The following is a 25,139-nucleotide window of genomic DNA, read 5'->3' on the forward strand; positions in this document are numbered from 1 at the left end:
GTGGTTGAGAACGGCTGTGGGCAGGGTGTGCTGTTGGGATCAGCATCCGCGTGGCACTGGCTACCTAGTCCTGGCAATCCCCTCACTTCAGCAAAGCATTAGCAACTCCCATCATTTCTGAAGCCCCAAGGACTCTGTTTTTTACAATGTCCCCAGCTAGGCAAGGTCCCATCCCTCTAGGCCTAGGCCCCCTTTCCTCTTTACGAGTTCCCCACAGGTGCCTAAAGGAAGGAAGTCAAGAGAGATGTGAAGAGTAGCAGGCAATGTTCTCTCAAAAGAATGGCAGTAGCCCGCTCCCACTGGCATCTTCCTCCCCTGTCTTCTGGGTGCTATGAGTACCCAACACTCACCTGCACCAGGGACCTTTCCATCCATATGCATTTTTTATCATTGATCACAAAGATTTCAGAGTTAAGAGCTCTTCACATCATCATGGACAAGCAAGTCACTACTCCCCCCCATGTTTCAGATGGGCAAATTGGGGCCCAGAGTAACAGGGGCTTCTCAGAACACTGGTGGCCAAATAAAGTTTGGAGTCCAGAATTCCCAACTCAGTTTTAGACACTCCAAGGAAGATTCATTCCATGGCCTGGAAAACAGACCCCTCTTCCTTCTCTTCTCAAAGGCCAGGGCATTTGCACTGGTGTCAAAGGTTGGTTAAGACAAGGAAGAGCTAGGCAGAGAGGCTGGGAGGTAACAGGGAACTTCTGGGCTTTGCCTTCTGGAAGGAGACCCTGACCAGCCTCGCTTGGCCCCACTTAGGAAACAAGATGGCCAGCTGAGGGCTTCCTGGGAGAGAGGCAAGGCTCTGCTTTGGAGAGTACAGCTCCGGCCAGAGTTCTGATTGTGATGAAACAACTTCATCTGTAAATATGGGTACAGATTTCAGTTCCTATCTACCCTCATCAGAGGATCAAAGGTGCAGATCAAAGTGATTCAAAAATGTGAACATGCCACATGAAGACCTGACCATGGGACATTGTTGGGGGAGGGGAGAGGACCCCAGAAATAACCCCCCTCTCCCAAGTACAGGGTGCCCAAGTACAGGATGGCTGGCTTTGGTGCTCAATCACCAGCAGGTTCATTCCATTAACTCCAGTGTAGGTGCATGCTGCCCCGGTGTATTTGGAGCAGAGACTTATATCCTGGAGGCAATTTGATGATGGTGGGCCCATCTGTGGTTCTCTTTAGCTCCTCGCACAAATAAGCAAAATTAAAAATACTACACTTATTGAGGGTTGCTGTGTCTAGCGCCTGGCACTGATTATCCCGTCAGATCCACACGGCAACACGAAGAGGCAGGTACTGTAATACAGTATGGACAGTACAGAAGAGGAAACAGTCTAGGGGAAGTTAAAACACAGTCCAGGATGGTGCAGCCGGCACAGGGCGTGGAGTCGGGATTTGTACGAAGCAGGCGGTCCGGAGCCCGCACAGTCAGCGACGCGGCTCTGCCTCTTCCCAGCCGCCGCGGGAGGGGGTCGGGACCCTCCCTCGGACGGAAACTGTTTCCTTGGAGCCACCGGGAAGGCGGGCAGGAGGGCGACAGGAACCCAGGTAGCGCTGAGGCCCGCAGCCCGCAGGGACCGCGAAGCCCCAGCCTCCGCGCAGCCGCCCAGGGCGGGCGTCCCGGGATACTTGTCCCACACGGGGCCAGCGCGCAGACGTTCCGCTGCGCCGTGCGCAGCCGGAAGTGACCGGGCCCTAAGCGGGAGGGGACCTGGCGGAGCGGAAGTCACTCCGTGAGGCAGTGGCGACGGCGGCGGTGAGAGGATGAACAACAAGTTCGACGCGTGAGTGGCGCGTGGCCGCCCCCCCCGGGCCCCCTTCCCCCAACCGTTCCCTGCGCCCGCCCCCACCGGGGCTGGAGGCGACAAAGCTCTCCGGCGCCGGCCTCCCTCCCGGGCTTGGGCTGCGGGCCTCCCCGGCCCAGGCGGCCAGCGGGGACGAAGAGGGGTCTGGGGAGGCGTGATGCAAGGGCCCCAGAGACTTCGGGGTCGTACGGACCGAGGGCGGAGCGCGGGGTCCCGGGGAGGAGGTGGCAGTACCGCCCGGAAGGAGACTTGTGGACGCCCCGCCCCGGTGGGTGCAGGTTGCCAGCGGCGTGGAAGGGCGGAGACCGCAGCGGTTTGGGTGTTTCCGCTGCCTGGCCTCCTTGCCTCTGAATCCAGCTTTCCACACACGCTCTAGCCTAGGAAGGTCACCTCGCTTCTCTGACTCAGTCCCCTCATCTGCAGAGTGGGGACGGTAACAGAGTCCGGGTCGCAGAGTTGTGAATACAGAGAGGTAATGTGGCTGTGGCGCCTAGTGGCTGCTCAGTTACGGAATTCTCCGTCTTCTTGAGGCTCCTTCCCACTTCCTTTCTCCTCCCCCTTTTCCCTTCTTCCAACACACTCACCAGGAGCTTCTGTTTTCTTGCCCAACGAGCGTACTTGCCATTGCCCCCTTCTCCCATTTCTGTATCTACCCTATCTGGTTCCTCGGTCCAGCATCAGACAATTGGAAATGCAAAAAGGACATGCAGAGTATTTTTGCATGTTTCCCCTCTAGCGATTTGTATCTTGAGGTAGTTCTTACCTCTTTTCCAGCCGTCTAGGAAATCTGTCTGATCCCCAGAGACCTAGGTTTCCAGCCCCAGACCCGCCAGTTACCAGTTATTTGACAGTAGAAGAGTTACCCAGCCATTGTTACCTAAACCACATTAGTGGTTAGTGCCCGGCTGCTGCTCTGAGTGTGGTAAGGACCAAATCACACTCAGCGGTGCTTAAAGGTACATTGTTAATTGCTAATAGGAATAAACGTAAAGTGGAATCGCTGTTGATTTAGGTTGTGACCTGCTGCTGATGGGACTTTGGGTTTTTTCCAGTACAATGAGTGCTGGTTTGCAAATTGAGGAGTCCTAGATTCCAGCACTCTCCGCAGCTCCTCAGGAATGTTTCCTGGTTGCTGAGAAGTCTCTGCTGCTTGGAAGAAGTCTTTGGCTGATCGTTTCCCCAGCCTGCTGCTTAGCTGAGCCCATTTCAGTAGGAATGGCCACCCTGCCCTCCGCTCCCCTATGTATACCCCTCGTCTTAATCTCTGCAGCACCTAACTCCAGATCAGAGTCCCTATAGGATTCTGCAAATCCTATACCTGTTCTTCCACTGAATTGAACAGGTCAAAATTTCATCTTAGGAAGGTGTTTTTGTGGGTCATCTAGCCCAGTCCCATCCAAATCATTTGGATTTGGGGATTGCAGTAAGCTAATTTAAGAATGGTAACAATGGGGATGGGGGGGGTGCCTGGGTGGCTCAGTCGGTTAAGCGTCTGACTCTTGATCTCAGCTCAGGTCTTGATCTCAACATTGTGAGTTCAAGCCCCACACTGGGTGTGACACATACTTAAAAAAGAAAAAAGAAGGGTAATGGCTTCCATAGGCATCTTGCTAGATGCTTTTCATATATTATTTCTACTCTTAACCCTACAAAGGGGATCATGTTACCTCCTTTTACAAATAGGAAAATGAGTCCCTACAGATAGAAAGGCCCATATGGTGGGATTCAAACCCAGGTTTGTTGTTTAACCTTGATTCATGTACCTCTTGGCAAAAATTAACCTGGATCATTTTCAATTAGTTCTAACTATTAACTGTTCCTTGTAGTGTGCCCAAATTTTTTAACCTCTCTCTTCTAGCTGTGTAGGAAAAGAACCAAAGTTTTCGTTGATTTGAAATTAGCAATTGGAGACCTCACTCCTGCCCCTGGTTTTGCTTTTGTTTTTGTTTTTCATGTGAAAAGTCTGAGGTGTATTAAGTTTATTTAAGTAATCTTTGCACTCAATGTGGAGTGTGAACCTGTGACCCTGAAACCAAGAGTCACATCCTCCTCTGTCTGAGTTAGCCAGGTGCCCCAAAAGTCTGCAGTTTTCAGACCATTGTTACATGTTTGGCATATATATATATATATATATATATATATATAATATATATTTTAGATATATATATATAAAATATATATTTTTTAGATATATATATATACACACACACATATATATATATATATATATTTTTTTTTTTTTAATTTACACCCAAATTAGTTAGCATATAGTGCAACAATGATTTCAGGAGTAGATTCCTTAGTGCCCCTGACCCATTTAGCTCACCCCCCTCCCACAACCACTCCAGTAACCCTCAGTTTGTTCTCCATATTTATGAGTTTCTTCTGTTTTGTTCCCCTCCCTGTTTTTATATTATTTTTGTTTCCCTTCCCTTATGTTATCTGTTCTGTGTCTTACATTCCTCATGTGAGTGAAGTCATATGCTATTTATCTTTCTCTAATTTCACTTAGCATAATACCCTCTAGTTCCATCCACGTAGTCGCCAGTGGCAAGATTTCATTCTTTTTGATTGCCGAGTAATACTCCATTGTATATATATACCACATCTTCTTTATCCATTCATCCATCAATGGACATTTGGGTTCCCTCCATACTTTGGCTATTGTTGATAGTGCTGCTATAAACATGGGGTGCATGTGTCCCTTCAAAACAGCACACCTGTATCCCTTGGATAAATGCCTAGTAGTGCAATCGCTGGGTCGTAGGGTAGTTCTATTTTTAGTTTTTTGAGGAACCTCCATACTGTTTTCCAGAGTGGCTGCACAGCTTGCATTCCCATACATGTTTGGCTTTTACACTCTTCACCACATGGTTCCTAAGGACTGTTCCTAAGATTCCAGTTTGCCAGCATCCTAAAAGTCCAGCGCCCGGAGTTGGGTACTGTAGTCTAAACTGATGTGCTCAGGTTAACGAAGAGCTCTAACCTCCTCTATTTTGTGGGCCCTACTTCTATGAGCGTAACCTAGAACTATAATTGCACCCCACCCCCCACATTTATCAAGTCAGTTAGCTACATTGTCATTGTTGCTGTTGACATGTGAAACTCTAAGATGCTGTCACTGTTCTGCAGTCCCAGCTGCAATGAGCTTGGTTTTCAGATCTAGATGCCATACTTGATTTTCCCACTGTTCTCTCTTCGCTAGCTTTTGGCCCACTCTTAAAATATTGTCTGAACCTCCTGTTTGGCACTCATCCTATTCTGCTTTGTATTGCTTTGATTTTAGAAGTCCATTCATTAAACATGTTTGTTTTCTGCCTCTGTCTGATGCTGGACATGTAAAGATGAATTAGACCAAGTTCCAGATGCATAAGGAATCGGTCTGGTTAGAGAATATGAGGACAAGCCTGGGTGGAAGTTTGGTGAGCTGACTTGGAGCCACTCAGTCTAGACAGCCTTAGAGATGCTAATTGCTTGCCTGTGTCTATGGAGCACAGATTTTTAGTCCTGACTATTTTGGCTCGAATCCAGCTTCAAGTTGGGAAGAGTAGCCTCTGGAAGATGGGATGCAAGTGATTTGCCTTAAGTGAAAGCTTAGTGGGCGGGGTGGTTGGTTAGCTCTATTGTTATTAGAAATAACAATACAAGATGAAGGTCCATTAGGATTTCCTTTTACCATCTCCAAAGGGAGTCAGGAAGTGTGGTCCAGGGATCACAGCACTGTTTGTTTTTGAATGTAATTATTTTTGCTATTTTTTTCTTTTGTTTCCTAGTAGTGATTAGCAGCAAAACCACTAAAAAGAAAGGAACTTGCGCTTTTCTTGGGGCTAGTAAAAATGAGAGATGCTGGGGTGACTCTTCAAGATTTAAAGGGAAGGGACCCTAGAGGATATAGTGGAGGCTGGGAGCTGAGAGAGAAATGGTTTGAGCCCTGGGGTATCCCATAAAGAAGAGAATTAAGAGCTGTCTTGGGCCTATGCCATATAAAAACCTATGAGATGTTTTTGATCAGGAGCCAAAAATTGGCTATGGCATCATAGTGGGGACAAGTACAAACATTTATATGGTGAGGTTCAGAAGAGGGGAGCCTGATCCAGCCTAGGGAGAGATTAGGAAGTATTTTTAAGAGAAAGTGGCCCTCATCCCGAGTCCTAAAGGACAAGTTAAGTAGAGGAAGGGGGTCTCTCTGAGAGGAGACCACATGATGAACACAACAGAGGGGTGAGATTGGAGAACTCAAATAAGTTGATAACACTAGAGTGGAAGGAGTTTGTTGGGACTAGGCAGGAGGTGACCTTGGCACATATACCCACATAAGGACCTTTGTACCATGCTGAGGCCCAAGTGTGTGTATCTATCTTTTCTCCTCAGTGAGGTGCTTGGGGACAGGTGCTCTGTAGCATCTATACAGTAAGTGGCTTGGTAAAATATGGGACTTGTATGCTGTCCAGGCTCCTTTTGGAAAGTAAAGCAAACCAGCTCAAGTGTAATAAAGGGGAAGGCGTGTCATAAGCACAGATACTGTTCTCCCAGAAGTCTGGGGAGGTCACACTTAGTCAATGAGGTGGTAGCATCACCAACAAAACCACTTTCCTCTCCCACCTGATCTCTGCTCCATTCCCTTTCTCCCTACTGGCTTTCTTTGCATTTGCTCATTGTCTTTCCTTCACGGCTTTTCTCATATGGGTCCCATAGGATTGCCCCAGCTCCCGAATCTGTGTGATCTTTGATCTCCTAGATGAAAAGCTGAGGAAGGAATTGGCTCATACTTTTGAACAAGACCGTGAGGCATTGGTTATTGGCCAGGCTGGGCTGCCCTTTGTTCAAGTGCCCTTTATAATCATGTCTTGGCCAGGGTGGGGATGGGGACGTTCCTAGCGTGGTGTGACGCACCTGAATATATCCCACAGCTAGGACTGTGATATGGGCAGAAGGTGCACCTCAACGCATGGTTAGTTTGTGCATTCTAATATTTATTGAGTGTTTTTTATGTGCGAGGCACTGAGATTTGTGGGCCAAAAAGAAGCAAAATGCTTTGCAATATGTTTCTGTAGGTATGCAAGGTAATATCTGTGTTATCATTTGAGCATTTCTAGTTCCTTTCTTGAGAATTACCCAGTTCCATTTGACGAGATAGTCGCTAGGGCCAGAGGTGATTTTGAAGAAGATCCATGATAAGCTAATGGTCCAGCTGTGTACCAAATGGCATTCTTATTATCTTTGTGAATTCACCTTCTTATTATCTTTTTGTCTGAATGCAGTGAAGTTTTTTTTTTAATTTTTTTTAATGCTTTTTGTTTATTTTTGAGAGAGAGAGCAAGCAAGTGAGGGGCAGAGAGAGAGAGGGAGAAACAGAGTCTGAAGCAGGCTCCAGGCTCTGAGCTGTCAGCACAGAGCCCAACGCAGAGCTTGAACTCACAAACTGGGAGATCATGACCTGAGCAGAAGTCAGACGCTTAACCAACTGAGCCATCCCGGTGCCCCATGTGAACTTTATTTTTTTTTCCAAAGTTTATTTTTATTTATCTTAGAGAGAGACGGAGAGAGAGAGAGAGAGAGAGAGAGAGAGAGAGAGAATCCCAAGCAGGCTCCACACTGAGCTGAGTGTGGGGCTCGATATCACCTCTGAGATATTACTACCTGAGCTGATACCAAGAGTCGGATGCTTAACTGACCTAGCCTACCAGGTGCCCCTCCTATGAACTTTACATGTATCTGAAAGCCTTAGGGTAGTTGCACTGCTTCTGGAAGGGTAACACCTACTATACATTTGACCAGACTTACTAGGCAAAAAGACAGTCATTCCTTCTTTCAGTCATTTCTTTTTCTTTTCATTTAATATTGATTCAACATCTTGTGCTATGTGTTAGGGCAGCATCTTCTTGTCCTCAGTGCCGGAGATACAGACATTGATAAAATGTATCCAAGAGATCCGTTCATTTAATAGGAAAAACAGACATGGGAGGAATGGCACCTTAGGCTGAGGCGTAGTGTTTGCATATAGCACAACTGTGGGACTATGGGTTGCTTTGGGAGATGGGAAGGAAAAGAGGATATCAGTAGGCAGGAGTCAGATTCTAGAGGATTTTACATTTTATTGTACTTTATCCTAAAGGGTGGGCATCAAAAGGCAAGGGACAGTTGACAGTTTTAAGCGTGGAAGTTAAATGATCAGATTTGCATTTAGAAAGATGCTAGTGGCCATATGGAGGATGGATAGAGAGTGAAGACGATTTGTGTCGGGGAGACCATTTAGGAATTTATTGTAATAACGAAGGTGACAGAGAGGAGGGCCTAAGTTAAAGCAGTGGCAGTGGGGACAGATAGAAGGGATGGTTAGAAGAGGCAAGAAATCTGGTTAAGTTTTTAAAACATCATTCGAAATGCCAAAGCAGTTATATAACCCAGAAACTCTTCTCATTATTGACTCATATTTGGCAAAGAAAACAGTCCCTTAAAATCTACTCCTGAAATCATTGTTGCACTATATGCTAACTAATTTGGATGTAAATTTTAAAAAATAAAAAATAAAACAAGTTAAAAAAAAAAACAGTCCCTTAAACTGCTTGCCTCTTTCTTCTTTGCCTATTAGCAAACTAGAAGACAGTGTGTTTTTTTTTTGGAATTCTTCCTACTTACCTTTTTACACTCCCTTGCCCTTCCCTCATCTCATATACATCTCATTGCCTGTATTCGAGTGACTTGGGGGGTGGTTATATGGTGTAGTTCATTTGACCTGGTGGCTTTGTTGGGGAAGCAAGAATTAGCTCGGTCATCACCTAACATTGTTTTACCTTCCCACTCAGATTGAAAGACGATGACAGTGGGGACCATGATCAGAATGAAGAAAACAGCACACAGAAAGATGGTGAGAAGGAAAAAACAGAACGAGACAAGAGTCAGGGCAGCAGTAAGAGGAAGGTGAGTTTTGTGCTGTATAGATATAGTTGCCTTTGGACTTGAGACTCGGTTATCTTGTGGAATCTATGTGAAAGATACCAGATTAACTCAATGGTGCCCTATTTTGGAATATCTGCTTTTGTTCTCAAAAAAAGATTGTTGAATCACTGGCGTTCATGTTGGGAGTTAGAACTTTTCCCTTGCCATAGGATCTTGAGATCGTGCCTTGCTTTCCAGCATTCACCCAGCATGAGGGATTAACTGTGGATTTGAATGAGACTATCTGTTAGTTCTAAGCTGTTGCTGAGTATTTCAAATCCTACACATCCTTGAAATTTTAGACTGTTTAGTCAGTAATAATCTAAGCTGAAAGTGACTTGGAAAGGAAAAAATTTAGAGAATGAGAGATTGATGGGTCAGTTTTTTTTTAATATTAAAACTTGTTTATCTGACAAGATTGAGCATTGTAGGTGCTAAAAGAGCACAAAGGTGAATGAGACTGTGGATCAAGGGGCTTACATTAAGTAGTAGCAATATTCATAGTAGCTGACACTGAGCGCTTACTATGTGCCAGGCACTGTGCTAAGCACTTTACACCTATTAACTTATTTGATCCTCTCAGCAACTCTACGATACTATTTTCTTCATTTTGCAGATAAGCAGCTGAGGCACAAACAGGTTAAGCAGCTTGCCCAGGTCACTAGCCAGTAAGTAATAGGGTGTCATAGAGGAGGGATACTTGGCCTGGGAGTACTCGGGTGAGATAAGATATAAACATAAATACCTATAATAGAAAAAAAAGTTTAAAAAGCCATAGGAAAACAGATAAAATGTTAGAGGAACTTAGAATCCACTAACCACTGAAGAAATTTACAGTGTAGGGACACCTGGGTAGCCCAGTTCAGCTCAGCTCATGATCTCACAGTTTGTGGGTTCGAGCCCCACATCAAGCTCTGTGCTGATAGCTTAAAGCCTGGAGCCTCCTTCGGATTCTGTATTTCCCCCTCTGTCTGTCCCTCCCCTGCTCACACTCTGTGTGTCTCTCTCCCCTTCCCTCCCTCCCTCCCTTCCTCCCTCCCTCCCTCCCTCCCTCTCTCTCTCCCAATCTCTCTCTCTCTCTCTCTCTCTCTCTCTCTCTCTCTCTCTCTCAAAAATAAACAAACATATGGGAATGCAAGATGATGCAGCCACTCTGGAAGACAGTATGGAGGTTCCTCAAAAAACTAAAAATAGAACTACCCTACGACCCAGCAATTGCACTACTAGGCATTTATCCATGGGATACGGGTGTGCTGTTTCGAAGGGACACATGCACCCCATGTTTATAGCAGCACTATCAACAATAGCCAAAGTATGGAAAGAACCCAAATGTCCATCGATGGATGAATGGCTAAAGACGGTGTGAGATATATACATATATATACATATATATATACATACATATATATGTGTGTGTATGTATATATATGTGTATGTGTATATATATATATGTATGTGTGTGTATATATATATATATATATATATATATATATATATATATATATGATGGAGTATTACTCGGCAATCAAAAAGAATGAAATCTTGCCATTGACAACTACGTGGATGGAACTAGAGGGTATTCTGCTAAGCGAAATTAGAGAAAGACAAAAATCACACGACTTCACTCATGTGAGGACTTTAAGAGACAAAACAGATGAACATAAGGGAAACAAAAATAACATAAAAGCAGGGAGGGGGACAAAACAGAAGAGACTCATAAATATGGAGAACAAACTGAGGGTTACTAGAGGGTTGTAGGAGGGGAGATGGGCTAAACAGGTAAGGGGCATTTAAGGAATCTACTCCCGAAGTCATTGTTGCACTATATGCTAACTAATTTGGATATAAATTTTTAAAAATAAAAAATAAACAAACATAAAAAATTTACTGTGTAAGCAGAATCATGGGCATATTGCAGGGAATTAAAGATGTAGCCTTTTTGTGGAGGTGGTAAGGGGTGACACTATAAAATGTTTTCTCAATCTCAGATCGTGTGAAAAGTGCCCCAGATTAACACACCTTATTGAATTCACAGGCTGTTGTCCCTGGACCAGCAGAGCATCCCCTGCAGTACAACTATACTTTCTGGTACTCCAGAAGAACCCCCGGCCGTCCCACTAGCTCACAGAGCTATGAACAGAATATCAAACAGATTGGCACCTTTGCCTCTGTGAGTACTTACTGGTTTAATGCAGTGAGCCTTGGTGGTATAGTCATGCCTGTACTTCTATCATTGTGTTTATTTACCTTCTGGTAACCTGTTTAGGGTTCTGCTTTCTTTATTTGACTGACCTGAGTCCCTCAGGTTTGCTCCTTCTGAGATTCCTCATTAGACATTCATAGGTAACATACATAGGTATCAATAAGTATGGCATTGACCAGAAGTAGACAATACAAAAATACAGGTTTGTTTAAATAGATATTTGTTGGGTCCTTACTATGTGCAAAGTGTCATGGGGATACAAAATTTTATAATACATTGTATATACTTTTATGAAGCTTGACGGTAAAGATGAGAGTAAAAATTTGAAAGTTTCTCTTGTATTAAGAACCTCCCGGAGCGCCTGGGTGGCTCAGTCGGTTAAGCGTCCGACTTCAGCTCAGGTCACGATCTCGCGATCTCGCGATCTCGCGGTCCGTGAGTTCGAGCCCCGTGTCGGGCTCTGCGCTGATGGCTCAGAGCCTGGAGCCTGCTTCCGATTCTGTGTCTCCCTCTCTCTCTGCTCCTCCCCCGTTCATGTTCTGTCTCTCTCTCTCTCTCTCTCTCTCTCTGTCTCAAAAATAAATAAACGTTAAAAAAAAAAAAAAAAAAAAAAGAACCTCCCATTAACAGGGCACCTGGCTGGCTCAGTCAGTAGAGCATGGGACTCTTGATCTTGGGGTCAAAGAGCTTACTTAAAAAAAAAAGAAAAAAAAAAAAAGAACCTCCTATTAGGATTTTGGATATGTTAGTAACTATGCATAAAGTAGTGTCTTTTTCCTGTGTTCAGGAAGAAAATTAAATCCTGATAATTGTTTTTGTAGGTACTGTCAGAGATAGCCCAGCTGTGTCTTGTCTCCCTCACAGGCATCTAGGTGTGTGTGCCCTGAGAGTTCTCTGCAACTAAAACCGGTTTTGTTCAACAAAAATTATCACACATTTCCTATGTGCTGTATATTTGATCTCTGGGCAAAATCAAGTGCAGGATTTGTTATTTTCTTAAAATTATTGAGGATTTTTTTCCTATTTAAAATGTAGACACTGGAAAAGGAAACTGTAACAGACAGCAAACATTACAATAAATTGGTAAGAGGTGATAGGAAAAGAAATGAATTCTTGACAAAGGAAACAATAGAAATAAACTTTTGAGAATATCAATGCCTTCCTAACATTCTTGAATCTATCACAAAATGTTGGTGACCTGCCATGTGGGAATATTAGACAGTACAGGGAAGGTAGCAGCTGTTACGTTATGAACAAATGGATGGCCACATGGGGTCAGAAACTACACTGGGGAGGAGGAAGTTTTCATTCAGGGTTCTATTCAGTTATTTGGGGGGTAATTAGGAATATTCCTAGTGTTTTTCTTTTCCTCTTAACAAAGGTATCTATGAATTCACCCAACTTGCGCACAGAGGGTTTTCTTTTTTCTTTTTTTGGCGTAAATGTTGAGTTGACTGGAGCAACATAATCAGCATTACTGGGATCACTGCCTTATCCAGACTCACTGGATGTGTGATGACAGTGTTTAAAGTTGTCTGTTGTATAATTCAAGGCATTAGGAAATGTCTTCTAATATTAAATTCCTCACAGAGAAATAATCATATTATGAAAACTTAATGAAATCCAAAGCAGTTTTTCCCAGTGGTCCTTAATCCTAATAATTGACAATTTTTTTAAATTTTGGGGCGCCTGGGTGGCTCAGTTGATTAAGCATCAACTTCAGTTCAGGTCATGATCTCCCAGTTTGTGAGTTCGAGCCCCATGTCAGGCTCTGTGCTGACAGCTCAGAGACTGGAGCCTTCTTTGGATTCAGTCTCTCTCTCTGCCCCTTGCCTGCTCACACTCTTGTCTTTTATTTATTTTTTTTTATTTTTTTATTTTATTTTTATTTTTGGGACAGAGAGAGACAGAGCATGAACGGGGGAGGGGCAGAGAGAGAGGGAGACACAGAGTCAGAAACAGGCTCCAGGCTCCGAGCCATCAGCCCAGAGCCTGACGCGGGGCTCAAACTCACGGACCGTGAGATCGTGACCTGGCTGAAGTCGGACGCTTAACCGACTGCGCCACCCAGGCGCCCCACACTCTTGTCTTTTAAAAAAAAATTTTTTTTTAGGAAAAAAAAGCAGTGCTTGATGAGGGAATTAGGGGTGGTTGTTATACTTTCTCCCTAACCTCCCCACCTCCAGTTCCTAATCCACGGTGAACCACAGGTTCTAGTGGCTGTGTCTTGTTTCTTCCCTGTGTGTCAGAGTGAGAAAAAAATTACTGCTCATTGTATGCACGTGACCACTTACTGTCCCTGATCACCATATACAGTTAAACATCGCAGTTGTTGAGATGAGACCTTGCTTCAGAATCCTATGAATGGCATTTCTTCCTGACTTCTTTGTAACATGAGACATTTCTGTGTTTCTGTTGTCTAGAAGAATTGAAGCAACAGCCATTTCATAAAGTGTAAGGTCTGTTTATCCTTAGTTGCTGTCCACATCTAGAAGTATGACCTGAATCTGTGTCGACTCAGTACCCATTTTCAGCTGCTCCTCAGCAGTGTGTTGGCAATTTCCAACTGTCTTCAGACTGCTTCACGTTTCTTCTTTCCTCCTAAAGCGTGCCTCCTCACTAGCCAGTACTCTGTGGGTGTCCACTGCGAGTTACAGAGGACTAGGGAAGTAAATGGGAATAACTTGATGAGTAGGAATAAGCATGCATCTGATAGAGAAATAGATCTAGTTTTCTAACAGGATGGTGAAGGAGGGGCAAAGAGAAACAAATTTTCTAGCTAAGAAGAGGAACTTAATCCCGCTAAGTTCTTTTTGGTTTTGGCTGTCCTGGCCTTAGCAGCAGCCACCATGGTTTACGGTAATGCATATGGTAGATTCCATCGCTTTTGCACAGTAACCAAACACAACTAAAATGTATGCATTGTAGTTAATGCTGTATCTGCCAACAGATAGTCTTTGAGAAATGATCAAACTTGAGGTTATAAAATAAGTCATGGGTGGGGAGGGCACCTGGGTGGCTCAGTCAGTTAAGCATCTGACTTCAGCTCAGGTCATGATCTCACGGTTTGTGAGTTCGAGCCCCATGTCGGGCTCTGTGCTGACAGCTCAGAGCCTGGAGCCCCTTCGGATTTTGTGTCTCCCTCTCTCTCTTTGTCCCTTCCCTGCTTACGCTCACTTGCTCTCTCTCTCTCTCTCAAAGATAAATAAACGTTAAAAAAATAAAATAAATTAAGTCATTGGGATATGACATACAGCATGATGACTGTAGTTAATAACACTCTATTTTGTTTAAAAAGTGACTTGGTTCAGGACACCTGGGTGGTTCAGTCAGTCAAGCAATCAACTCTTGATTTCAGCTCTGGTCATGATCTCACAGTTCACGGGTTTGAGCCCTGCATCGGGCTCTGCACTGTGTCAGCACGGATCCTGCTTGGAATTCTCTCTCCCTCTCTCTGCCCCTCCCCCACTCGTGTGCGCACACACATGCTCTCAAATAAACTTAAAAAAATTTTTTTTAAGTGAATTGGTTCTTAAAAAAATACATTCAGGCTGAGGTTATGTGAAACTTAATGTACCTCAAGACTGAAAGAATTCCACCGTGTCGGGGCTTCTGGCTGGCTCAGTCTATAGAGCATGCAACCCTTAATCTCAGGCTAGTCAGTTCAAGCCCCATGTTGGATGGAGCCTGCTTAAAAAATAATAATAAAATAAAATAAAAGGATTCCACTGTGTAAAACAAGGTCCTCTTACATCATGTAATGATTATCCTAGGGCTTCCACAGTGAGGGCTCCCGGCTGAGGCTGGCATTTTTTTGCCTAAAGAGTTTATTCTTGTATCAACAATATTTTTCCATACTTTCCTTCCCATGCAACATGCCTTCCTTCTCACTTCCCCTAGTGAAAATGTATCCTTCAAAAAGTAGAGTCTGTAGCACAGTATCTTCCATGTTTATGTTCTCTTAGATCTCACATTCATTCAAAGAAAAAAGACCCATCTTTTGTACTCTGGGACCTTCTCTCTGCAGGTGGAGCAGTTCTGGAGGTTTTACAGCCACATGGTCCGTCCCGGGGACCTGACAGGCCACAGCGACTTCCATCTCTTCAAAGAAGGAATTAAACCTATGTGGGAGGTGAGCACTGAGGATCTTGGACCACTTTTCTGAGTGGTTTTGTTGTTGTTGTTGTTGTTGTTGTTGTTGTTGTTGTTGTTGTTGTTGTTTTTAGCCCTGCCAAGGTTAAAAGTATTTAAAGTCTTCTCTCAAAGCTACATCACTATTTGGTGTATCCTTAGGGCCAGGACTTGTAGGAAAAGGCACTTGTAGGAAAAGGCACTGATGTCGTTGCTTGTCTGTGTGGGTGGTTTACAGAGATTTTTTTTTTTTTTTAATCACTAAAAGGGTATTATAACAATATTGAAAGACTTTTTAAAAAATTGCCTCTGGGGCACCTGGGTGGCTCAGTAAGTTACACGTGCACCTTCGGCTCAGGTCATGATCTCACAGTACATGAGTTGGAGTCCTGCATTGGGCTCTGCACGGTGCAGAACCTGCTTAGGATTCTCTCTCTTTCCCTCTCTCTCTCTCTGCCCCTCTCCCACTCATACTTTCTCTCAAAATAAATAAACTTTAAAAAAAGAAGTACCTTTGTTCCCATCAAACTGGTTGTGTGTGCACGTGATAGAAGTGGATAAAAAGTAAGCTTGCTTACAGGCAGTAGCTGGAGACCCAGAGCTGAGCTCTGTGAACCCTGCTGTAATCCGTCTTCTGTTGTGACGCCAGGGCGTTTTTCTAGAAGACAAATGTGAAAACACACACACACACACACACACACACCCAGCTATAGGCCCTGTGCCGCTCTGCATTGCTCACATGACCTTGCAGTCACCCTCCAGGCCTCATCTCCCAGCGTGGCCAGGCCTTCCCTCCAAGTGCAGCTCGCCTTCCTCTTTTCATCCCCCTGACACACAGTCTCAGTTTGTACACAGACAAGTTTTTCTCAAAGCCTTCACCTGCTTTACCTGCCTCATCCATATGCCGCTCAAGACCCAGCTTAAATGTTTCCTTTTCTTGAGTGTTTCTGACTGTCTTGCTTCTCTTTAACTTAGTGTATCTCTTATCAGACTATATTGCTGCAGTTCATTTTCTTGGCTCTCTGTTCTTCCACTAGACCAAATCTAGGTAGAGACTGTGTCTGTGTACTTGAGACCTGGTGACACTTGGTAAACTTTTAGTGGGTGAAGGAAGGAATGATCAGTATTTGAAATCTGACATCATTTCATTTTGATTCCTAAAGTAGTTCCAGAAAAAGAGGATTTTTTTTAAAAGGTCAGTGTAGCCATTTATTGTAATGGCTTATACCAAGGATTCCCCCCTCCTCTCCGCCCCCCCATTTCTTGTCTCCCTAGCCCTACCACCGTTTTTCCTATAAAATTGAATAACTGGAAAGCGACAGGACTTCTTAGCATTCAAGGGATCCTTGGCTTTTTCTTGCCTTCATGCAAAAGTAAAAGAGCTGTGAAACCACACTTTAACTTTAATGCTTTCTCTCTTACACAGGATGATGCAAATAAAAATGGTGGCAAGTGGATTATTCGGCTGCGGAAGGGCTTGGCATCCCGTTGCTGGGAGAATCTCATCCTGGCCATGTTGGGGGAACAGTTCATGGTTGGGGAGGAGATCTGTGGGGCTGTGGTCTCTGTCCGGTTTCAGGTAAGCCACCCCATGGGCGGGTCTGCTTTCTTGTGTTGCCTTTGCTCTCTTCAGTGCCTCCGGCTTGCTTTGACCATTGCTTCTGTTCCTCCTATAGGAGGACATTATTTCAATATGGAATAAGACTGCCAGTGACCAAGCAACCACAGCCCGAATCCGGGATACGCTTCGGCGAGTGCTTAACCTACCTCCCAACACCATTATGGAGTACAAAACCCACACCGACAGCATCAAGTACGTGTTGGGGGTGCTTGGGGGGCATGTCCCTAAGCTTAGCAGAAGTAGGTCCTTAGTTGGGCCCAGAGGAATATGGTCATACAGGAGCCTGACTTATAGAGAAGGGACAGACCAGTCTTCCCCTCTAGTGCTTCTGGCCACTTGTAGCAGTTCTTTGCTGGTGAGGCTCCCTGCCCGCCTACACTGTGGGGTGCTTTGTATCAGAGAGAGCCCTTCTGCAGAATCCCAGTTGCACTGCCTGGGCTTGCTTTATTTACACAGGCTGTCTTGTCTTTCATTCACTAACCACTATCTTAAAATGAAAGACAAAGTGCTTTTCCTTTTCTTGCTGTTTTTAAAGATAATTTCACTGAACAATCAAGTCCTCCTCCCTGTCTGCCCCTCACCCCACTTTTGCATGTCTTTTTAACTTCTTAGCGTCAGTCTGTTTTCTTTGTCCTGGGAAATTGACTTCTTATTGGGAATGATGACTCCACTTCCTTGTGTGTAGAGCTGAAATTGTAGAGGAAGCAGAACAGTGTGTTTGTGAGAGTAGAATCTAAGGGGAAAGCAGGAATGCCAAAGGGGAAGTAAGCTTTGCGATCTACCTAGGACTTGGGGTACCTAGAGCTGGACATCCACAAATGAGAATCACTGGTTAAGATTGCTCCTTCAGTGATTGAATGTCATAAATAAATTCAGGTTATTAGGAAGAAGTCGTGGGGAGTGGCTGTTAGGTTTTCTCAAAACTAGAGGGAGAGCTAGCCAACTAGGAGTCAAGACTTTTAGGTTTAACTCTCTTCTTTGACTCCAGTATCAATATGTGCCTTTGGCAAGTCTCTACCGCTCTGCTTCAGTTTCCCCATCTGTAAAATGGGAGATAAATAATACTTTACCTAACAGGGTTGTTGTGAGGCTGATTTAATCTTTGTAATTGAAGGTCCTCAGGTGGAGAATGCTCTTACAGGGCCAAGTATTATTACTGCTATCATCGTCATCATTAGTAATAATATCATCATCATGTTATTCTTACTAAAGACTAGTAATGAGCCCAATGATGGTGTTCAGCAGGCAGACCATTTGGGAATCTTCTTCCCATGCATTCATAGACAGTGTGGGTGGAGTTGGTTTAAACTAGCTAAATGCTAGTTTTTTCCTGGGAACACTGCCACAAAAGTTGGTCCATAATCAAATGGCTGCGTGTGACTCATCATAGCCACCAACAGGCGTTAGCCAGCCATGGCCCTGGTTGCTTGCCTTAGCAGTCTGGAGTTAGCATTGTTTTTCTCTAGGCAGGTTTTCCCTATTCTTTGTTCTGGGAGAGAATAGTTTCTGCCCTCCAGCCCGACACAGTCCAGGCTGGTGAGATCCACACCTGCTTTTTCTAGGACTCTTATGTTCAAGGTTCCCAAATGCTTCCGCCCGCCCCCCCCCCACTTCCCCCCAAAGTAACCTTTTCACCTGGATAGGAAAGGGAAAGAGGTATTTTTCAACTCTCCCCTCTCCACTGTTCTCCCTCTCTAATACCCTGAGGCGGTTCTTCCTGACTTTTGTAGAAAGGTGTACAAGTCCTTATGAGTCTAGGAGAGCCTGTGGGCTTTTTGCCTTAGTTGGCTGCTCGCTGCTTTATCAAGAGATCTGCCTAGCACTCCAGCCCTGCAGCTACAGGGACCAGAAAACCCTCCTTGATTCCCAGATGCTACTTTCCCTTGCGTCTCCCTCTCTTTCCTCTCCCAATGTGCCCACCTTTTGCACTTCCACTAGAATGCCAGGCAGGCTGGGCCCCCAAAGGCTCCTTTTTCAAAACCTCTGGAAGCCGCGGTTGAATGTGCCATGACCCTCTCCCTCTCTGGATGGCACCATCATTGAAGCTGGCCTCATCGGAGTCTCTTGTTTTGTTGGCGAGCTACCTGGAAGATCCTTCTGTCCTGGACAAGAGGAATTGGAAGAGCATTTTATGTTTTAAGAACAGGCTGACACGCAGCAGCTACAACAACAGCTGAGATCACTTAATAAATGGTGCTAAACTAGCTTGTCTCATGCTCTTGCTCTTTACGGTGCATCAAAGAAGTGGCCTTTCAGACTGACTGTCACCTTATTAAGGAATGGCACAGACTTCTCCATGGAGGGCCATCTGGGGAATGCAGCCTCATTTCCATAAGCCCATTGTAGTGTCACATGGTATTTTGTTCCAGTTCTGCTGAGGTCTGACATAATGAGGTGACATCTCGCTCTCAAAATGAGACCCCATTTTCTGGTACTTGAATTGTAGTTCCCATCTGCTCACGCTGATAACCAGAACAGAGTGATTTCGGATTCGAATTCAGCTTGAAAGTCTGTTAAGGTTGGAAAGGGGGATCCTTGGCCTTTGCTTCGCTTTGTTTGCCTTTACTTCAAATAATTCTCTTGCTCGGAGGTAAAGCCCTGCTTCTGTCTGTGTGTGGCTGTGTGTCTGTAGTTTCCTTGCTTTGTGTTAACAGGGTTTCCTCACTGTGCCAAGCTGCCCAAGCCACAGGCTCTTTGCCAGCCTTCTCCCTTCTGTTTTCCGTTTAGAACCAAATCATCTTCCTCTTTGAGCTAGTCCTGCTTGCAAGGTTTCAAGGTTGTAGCCCTTCTCCCAGGGTTATTGTGCATCAGGATCCAGGGCGGGGCAGTGTCTTCATCCTGTAGGAGTTCGCTCCGTAGGCTGGCTGACTGTGGGACATACCGGCCCCTCATTGCTTTGTGGCTTGGCTTGTATGCGCTGCAGCTCGGCCTTCAGGCGCCTAACCTGCATGTAGAATTCCAGCAGGCCTCATGTTACTTGAGGTCTTCTTGGGAGCTACTACCAAAACCAAAAAGGAACCGTTTTTGTAGAACTTGAGGTCAGGTTGCCTAATAGCATCTTGAAGGTGGCCGGGGGGGTAATGTGGAGTTTTCCAAAGCGGCCATTCTGTTTTGGCAGCAACACCCGTGCTTACACATTGACCACCAGTCTCCATATGGCCCGGGATCTCACAGAACACACACTGGGACTAGCACTCAACATTCCGGAGGTGTTTGTGTCATTGTTTCTCTGTTTACTGCATATCCAAAATTGGTTGAAGTACCTAGAAGATGGGAGATTTGTTGGCATGTGGAAATGCCTAGTCTCTATGTTTTCAGCGCTTGTCGAAGAATTACTTTCTGTGGCCTTTTCCCTCTTGCCTTCCGATATTATTTACACGTATTGACCTTAATTTCAGCTGTATAAACCGGTCCAGGAGATGAGCTTGATGTCACCTTCTAGAGTAAGAGTTGATCAGAAAGCACCAAACCTACCCTGTGGCCCCTGTGATCCTTACCAAAACGTGAACCGAAATCAGAACTGTTCTGCTTTGTTCTAGTCCTTGTGGCTCTCCCACAAGTGTGGCTTGGTTGAAGCCAAGGAGCAGCAGCTGCTGGGACTTGAGAATTCAAGGGAAGCGAAGGAAGAAAGGGCCAGCAGTTGCTCTCCCCCGAGTTCTCTGGAGACGAGGGGGCTGCTGGAAATGGCAAGGGGCATTTTTTTAGGAGTAGCTTAGGCTTCTCAGTCAGGTTTCTCCACCTTGCTATGTTTCAGTCCAGTTTTCAGTGTCCTTTTTCAACTGTTTGGTTTTTCCAGCCTTCCCCTATTCACCCTGCTTGTGGCCTCTTCCTGCCGCCCTCTTAGGTGAGCTGAGGCAAACGCTGATGTGCACAGTGCGTGGTGAGCTGCTTCGCTGCAGAGGGGACGCCTGCCTGCCGCTTCCTATCCCTGTTCACTGCCAGTAGTTTGCCCCCGAAGGGGGAGCAGGTCCCATTGAGAAATGGGGAACCTGTTAAGTTGGGCGTTAGCTCAGGTGCATGGCTCCTTTTAATGAGACCAGTCATAGCTGAGCTTTCATAGGTTTGGGTACTTGCGGACGTCAAGTAACTAACTGTATCCTCTTTTGAGGAGAAGTCTCATAATGCAGCCAGACTTGCAACCACCAGGGGACCACCAGGATAAAACTTGGCACAGAGCCACATAAAGCAGCAGTGTCTTTTGTGAGGAAATTCCTCTTTGGAATAGTCCCATTGAGTTCCTTTGTGCGTCTGGCCTGGAACGGAAAAGGGGAAGACAGGGCCAGCTTCACTCAGTGGGCCACAGTACTGGGGAGTCTGACCAGACCCCTCTGCAGAGGAAGTTGAGGGTAGGTGACTTCTCTTTATTACTTTATTCCAGAGGAGAGATGGGTCAAACCTGGGGACTTTGCTTTACCACGTCTAGATACCATTGTATGTAGACATTGAAGTTTGTAGGCAAGAACCAACCAGCCCTTCCTCTGACGTGGCTAAATCATGGGGTCGTAGCCTGGTGGCACCAGGTCACACCAGCATAATTGCTGGCCTGGCTTTGCGTCTAGGAGATGTCCCCTCATACTGATGCTCAAAGCCAAGAAAGTCCAGGCTAGCGGAGGCGGAGCATGTCCATGAGTATTGAGGGCCAGCTGCATGCGAGGCTGTGAACCAGGCTTTGAGTGGAGTGGGGGCAAGTACAGTTACAGAGAAATGAGATCTCGGCTCTCAGAATTTGCTTTCTGGTAAGCGAGCTGGGACAAGAGTGGTCTTTAAAAGACTCACTTTGTCATTTGAATCTGTTCAGAATCCCCTGTAGACTCTGCTAATCTCAGAGTAATTTTTTTTTTTTTTTTAAAGAAACCATTCATTCATTGGACACTTGTAACATTTAACTTGTTCTTTCTTTACCTTTAAAAGAAGCAATTTTTAATATTACCTAGTATGCATAGGATGTCAGATGGAGAATAGTTAGAATATGCGCACTTAGCTGTAGGTGGTTGACTTGCCTCTTAGCCAAGCGTTGGCCTACATAAGTGTGATTGTTCCAGTGACTCTGGCCAACTGTTTGGTGTCCACTGAGTCCGTGTAAGGAAATTACTAGACCCAGCCTCTTCATGTGGAGGTTTAGCACCTGAAGAAGATACCTCTGAAGAAAACGGGAGGGCGGTTTCATACTGGAATGGATTAGAGGGAACTCTGAAATCTGTAATTCTGCAGGTTCTTAACACTGAGAACTGTTCTCTTTGGACTAGCATAGGCCTTTCTGGAAACAAAAGGATAAATGAGATGAAGCTTCAACACAGCCACGTAATTTGTTGATGCCTAAGTTGCTTAAAATAGGATTGAAATCTCACTATTAGAAGGAAAGAGGGGTTTCCTAGGTCGCTGCCCAAACATCGGATTTGCTTTACCCTTAATCTTCATGTGGAAGGAAGAATGAAATAGCCTTCTGATCTCACTCGTGGACTCAGGACGTTCATCGCATCAGCATCTCCAGAAAGGGCTGTGGAACAGATGTCTTGCTGTGGAGACTGAGTTTGTGAATTGACAAAGACTGGCACGCTTGATCAGCGGTCTTACGTATTTCTTCAATCGTTAGCGTGTATTAGTAGCTTTGGTAATACTCTCTAAAGATACCATTACCTGCAGATCAACCTCTTGTTCTAAGAGATCATTAACTTATAATTGCTCCTGTTCAAAAGGGAAAAAAACCTAATGAAACTGGTATAAGTATTACCTGCAAGAAGGAATTTGTTGTACCAGGTCTCTATATTTAAATCCCTCCCTACTTAAAGAAAACCTACCTGTAGAAGGCCTGGTAATGAAGTATATTCTATTGGCCATAATATCACACCTGTAGTGAGTGACACATGTGTTGTCACCCAAGATACTGTCATTCCTTTAAACTGAGAATGGAGTAATTGCCAGTAAGGAATTTTAGATTTACAAGCATTGAATTACCCATTATATAATATATATAAGTTCCCAAGGAATTTACCAGGTAGTCTGTCCCTAATAGAGCTGAAAAGTGGCTGGGGCCGAAAGGTAGGACATCAGCTTCTCTGAGGAAACTTGAAGTGGTTTAGGGCTTCAAGGACACGTGAGGGATCTGGTTTTCTCCTGGTTCTTTGGCCAGCAGTCACCAACGGCTTGTTCTTCGTGGAGCGGCATCCAGAGAGACTGGGCACCCTGCAGTCCTGTTTCTTACTCCTTCCTAACCCCAATCACTAAATCAAGTTAATTGGCATGAAAGTTACAAGGATCATTGAGCCCTAAAAATTTGAGCTGCTATGACCTACACAGTGTAAGGTAGTAATTACATGGGCATTTCCAGAAACGGATGGAATCTGATACAGATTTGGGGTGTGAATTGGGAAGGGTCCGACAGTTGGAAATGAGAGCAGAGAAAGCGCTTTAGTTGCTTCATTGCATCTCCAGCCATCATAATGCTTCTGGGCACCTGCCTTTACCCGCAGAGTGAGGCCTGATGAAGAATAATAGTTCCTGCCACCTGCCCTCACGCCCCCAAGGGCAGAAAGCCCTCTACCCCAGTGATTGGGGGTGTCTCCAGGGAGGATTGAGCTTAGCTCTGACCTCCTGGGCCTCCCTGTAGACTTGAAGCAGCAGGTAGGAGGACTGTGGCAGTTGCTTGAGGGGACAGGGCCAGACTTCGCTAGTCAAGCCAGCCAGGAGCAGTGCCAACTGGCCGCCACTGCTGATGTGAGGGCAACGTCTAGAGGGGGAAGCCTGACCGCTGCTTCCAGGTACTGGTGCGCTCCGCCCGACCTTGAGGTATCTCAAGTGGGATGTGGGGTTATCGTGTCTGTGCTCTCTTTGTTAAAAAGCTGTTGATCTGAATGTGCTATTGTGTTTTTTGTCTCTGGTTTGCCAGGGCCTGGGAGGAGTTTCATGGCCTGGTGAACAGCAGCGGCCGCTGATCGGACGCTCCCCTCTGTCTCTCACACTCAGGGTAGGGCCTTGTCTATCTTCTCTGTAACCTTGTGACATACCTCTCAGCCACAGGCCCCCTCTTCCCAAGGGCGTGCCCTCTCCCCGTTTACCCCCAGCCTTGCCTCTACCAACATGGAGCCTGCTCCAGCTTCTCCTCTTTGACTGGTTGTCACAGTCTCAGAGAAAAGCACCAAGTCCAGAACCACTAGATCGTCCTCCCAGGGTCACGTGTCTCCCGGTGGACCTCCGGGAGGATTGCTTAACTTACCGTGCCCGTGTTTTCGTTTGGAAAATGAGGTTCCCCAGACTAAAGTGTCTTCGATCTCTTCCAATGCCAACATACCATGATTATAGACGTGCCACAGATCCTTTGTCTTTTGCCCAGACGTGGCCGTTTCAAGCCATCTGGCAGTGTCCTGTGACTGACAGGACAGTTCCATGGGCTCTGGTGTGGGTTAGGTGAGAGGTATGTCCCTTGTCTGCTGGTGGTGTCTATCAAGTGTGAGCAAACAGTGGTAGAACCTGCGGGTCTCACAGTGAGAGTGAGCTGGGGCAGATGCAGGGGCGTGCTTGATTAGACCGTCACATGTCACTGGAAGGGAGAGGCCCCGGGAAATCGAAGGCTGGGTCAGCTGACACATTGACTTTAAGAACATTTGTGTTTCAGTTAATGAAGAGAGTGCCAAGTCCATGTCTGTGTCTCTAGCAGAGGGAATTGGGTCAATTTACTCTGGATGAGAAGACAGTAACCGCATGTGCCTGCGCTGAGAGCATAGTCCTGGGCGTTAACTACCCTCCCGCCCCGCCACCCCCATCCCTGTGCAATAGAGAATTGCGAAAATTGGAACAGAATGTGTCAGCTGTAGTAGCCGCTTCAGAACTCCCCCTTCCCAGGAGGGAAATGAGGCTTTTTCGAGAAAAGGAGATCTGCATCCCTCAGACAGCAAGAGAGGATGACACAGAGGGACAGGGCAGGTGACCCAGGGTCTGAGTACTCTGCAGAGCTGGGTGATCGTTAGACAAACGGTCTCAGAAGTCCTGCACACACAGATGATGCCAGGCATGTCTTTTTTTAAAGCTTAATTCCTTTATTATAAATTCAATTTTTAGGCATACTAGATTTTTTAAATTGCAATTTAAAAGTTTTCTCTGTAAAATATAGTTAACAGGTCAGAGGTGGCTGCTAATATATACAAGGAGGGATGAAAAACAAGCATCAGCTGTAATGTTGGGTACACTGAAATGCAGGCTGAAAACAGCAGCTACTTAGAATAAATAAGTCAGATTTCCAGAGGCCTGGTGCTATCATGCAATTGTTTTAATCATTTTAATAACATTACCATACTTAATTATTTCTAGGATATTTTTTGGTTTTGTTTTCAATATCCCTAAAATCAGGGTGCTCACAGTGAATGTGATAAGAAAGATTTTGGACGTAGTTTAATTAGCAATGTTTACTTCTTAGAGTACAGAAAACGATGGTATC

General features: G+C 45.3%; 1 protein-coding gene across 4 annotated transcripts in view; it reads left to right on the forward strand.

Moving 5' to 3' along the window:
- Positions 1–1,642: 1,642 nt before the first annotated feature.
- EIF4E2 (eukaryotic translation initiation factor 4E family member 2) overlaps positions 1,643–25,139 on the forward strand; it is a 30,534-nt gene continuing 7,037 nt past the window's right edge. Inside the window, exons 1-8 of one of the 4 annotated variants that reach the window (XR_008295638.1) lie at positions 1,643–1,793; positions 8,621–8,735; positions 10,789–10,923; positions 14,984–15,088; positions 16,514–16,666; positions 16,764–16,900; positions 20,820–21,054; positions 23,595–23,672. Coding sequence is in view for 3 of the 4 variants with exons in the window: in XM_015073270.3 (XP_014928756.1) it covers positions 1,774–1,793; positions 8,621–8,735; positions 10,789–10,923; positions 14,984–15,088; positions 16,514–16,666; positions 16,764–16,900; positions 18,647–18,719 (738 nt within the window). In the remaining variant the exon portion in view is untranslated. Of the gene's footprint in view, positions 1,794–8,620; positions 8,736–10,788; positions 10,924–14,983; positions 15,089–16,513; positions 16,667–16,763; positions 16,901–18,646; positions 18,913–20,819; positions 21,055–23,594; positions 23,673–25,139 lie in introns of those variants that run through there. The other 3 variants (XM_015073271.3, XM_015073270.3, XM_015073272.3) reach the window with 3 other exon arrangements.

The sequence above is a fragment of the Acinonyx jubatus genome, chromosome C1 (genome assembly GCF_027475565.1).
Source record: "Acinonyx jubatus isolate Ajub_Pintada_27869175 chromosome C1, VMU_Ajub_asm_v1.0, whole genome shotgun sequence".
Taxonomy (NCBI): Eukaryota; Metazoa; Chordata; class Mammalia; order Carnivora; family Felidae; genus Acinonyx; species Acinonyx jubatus.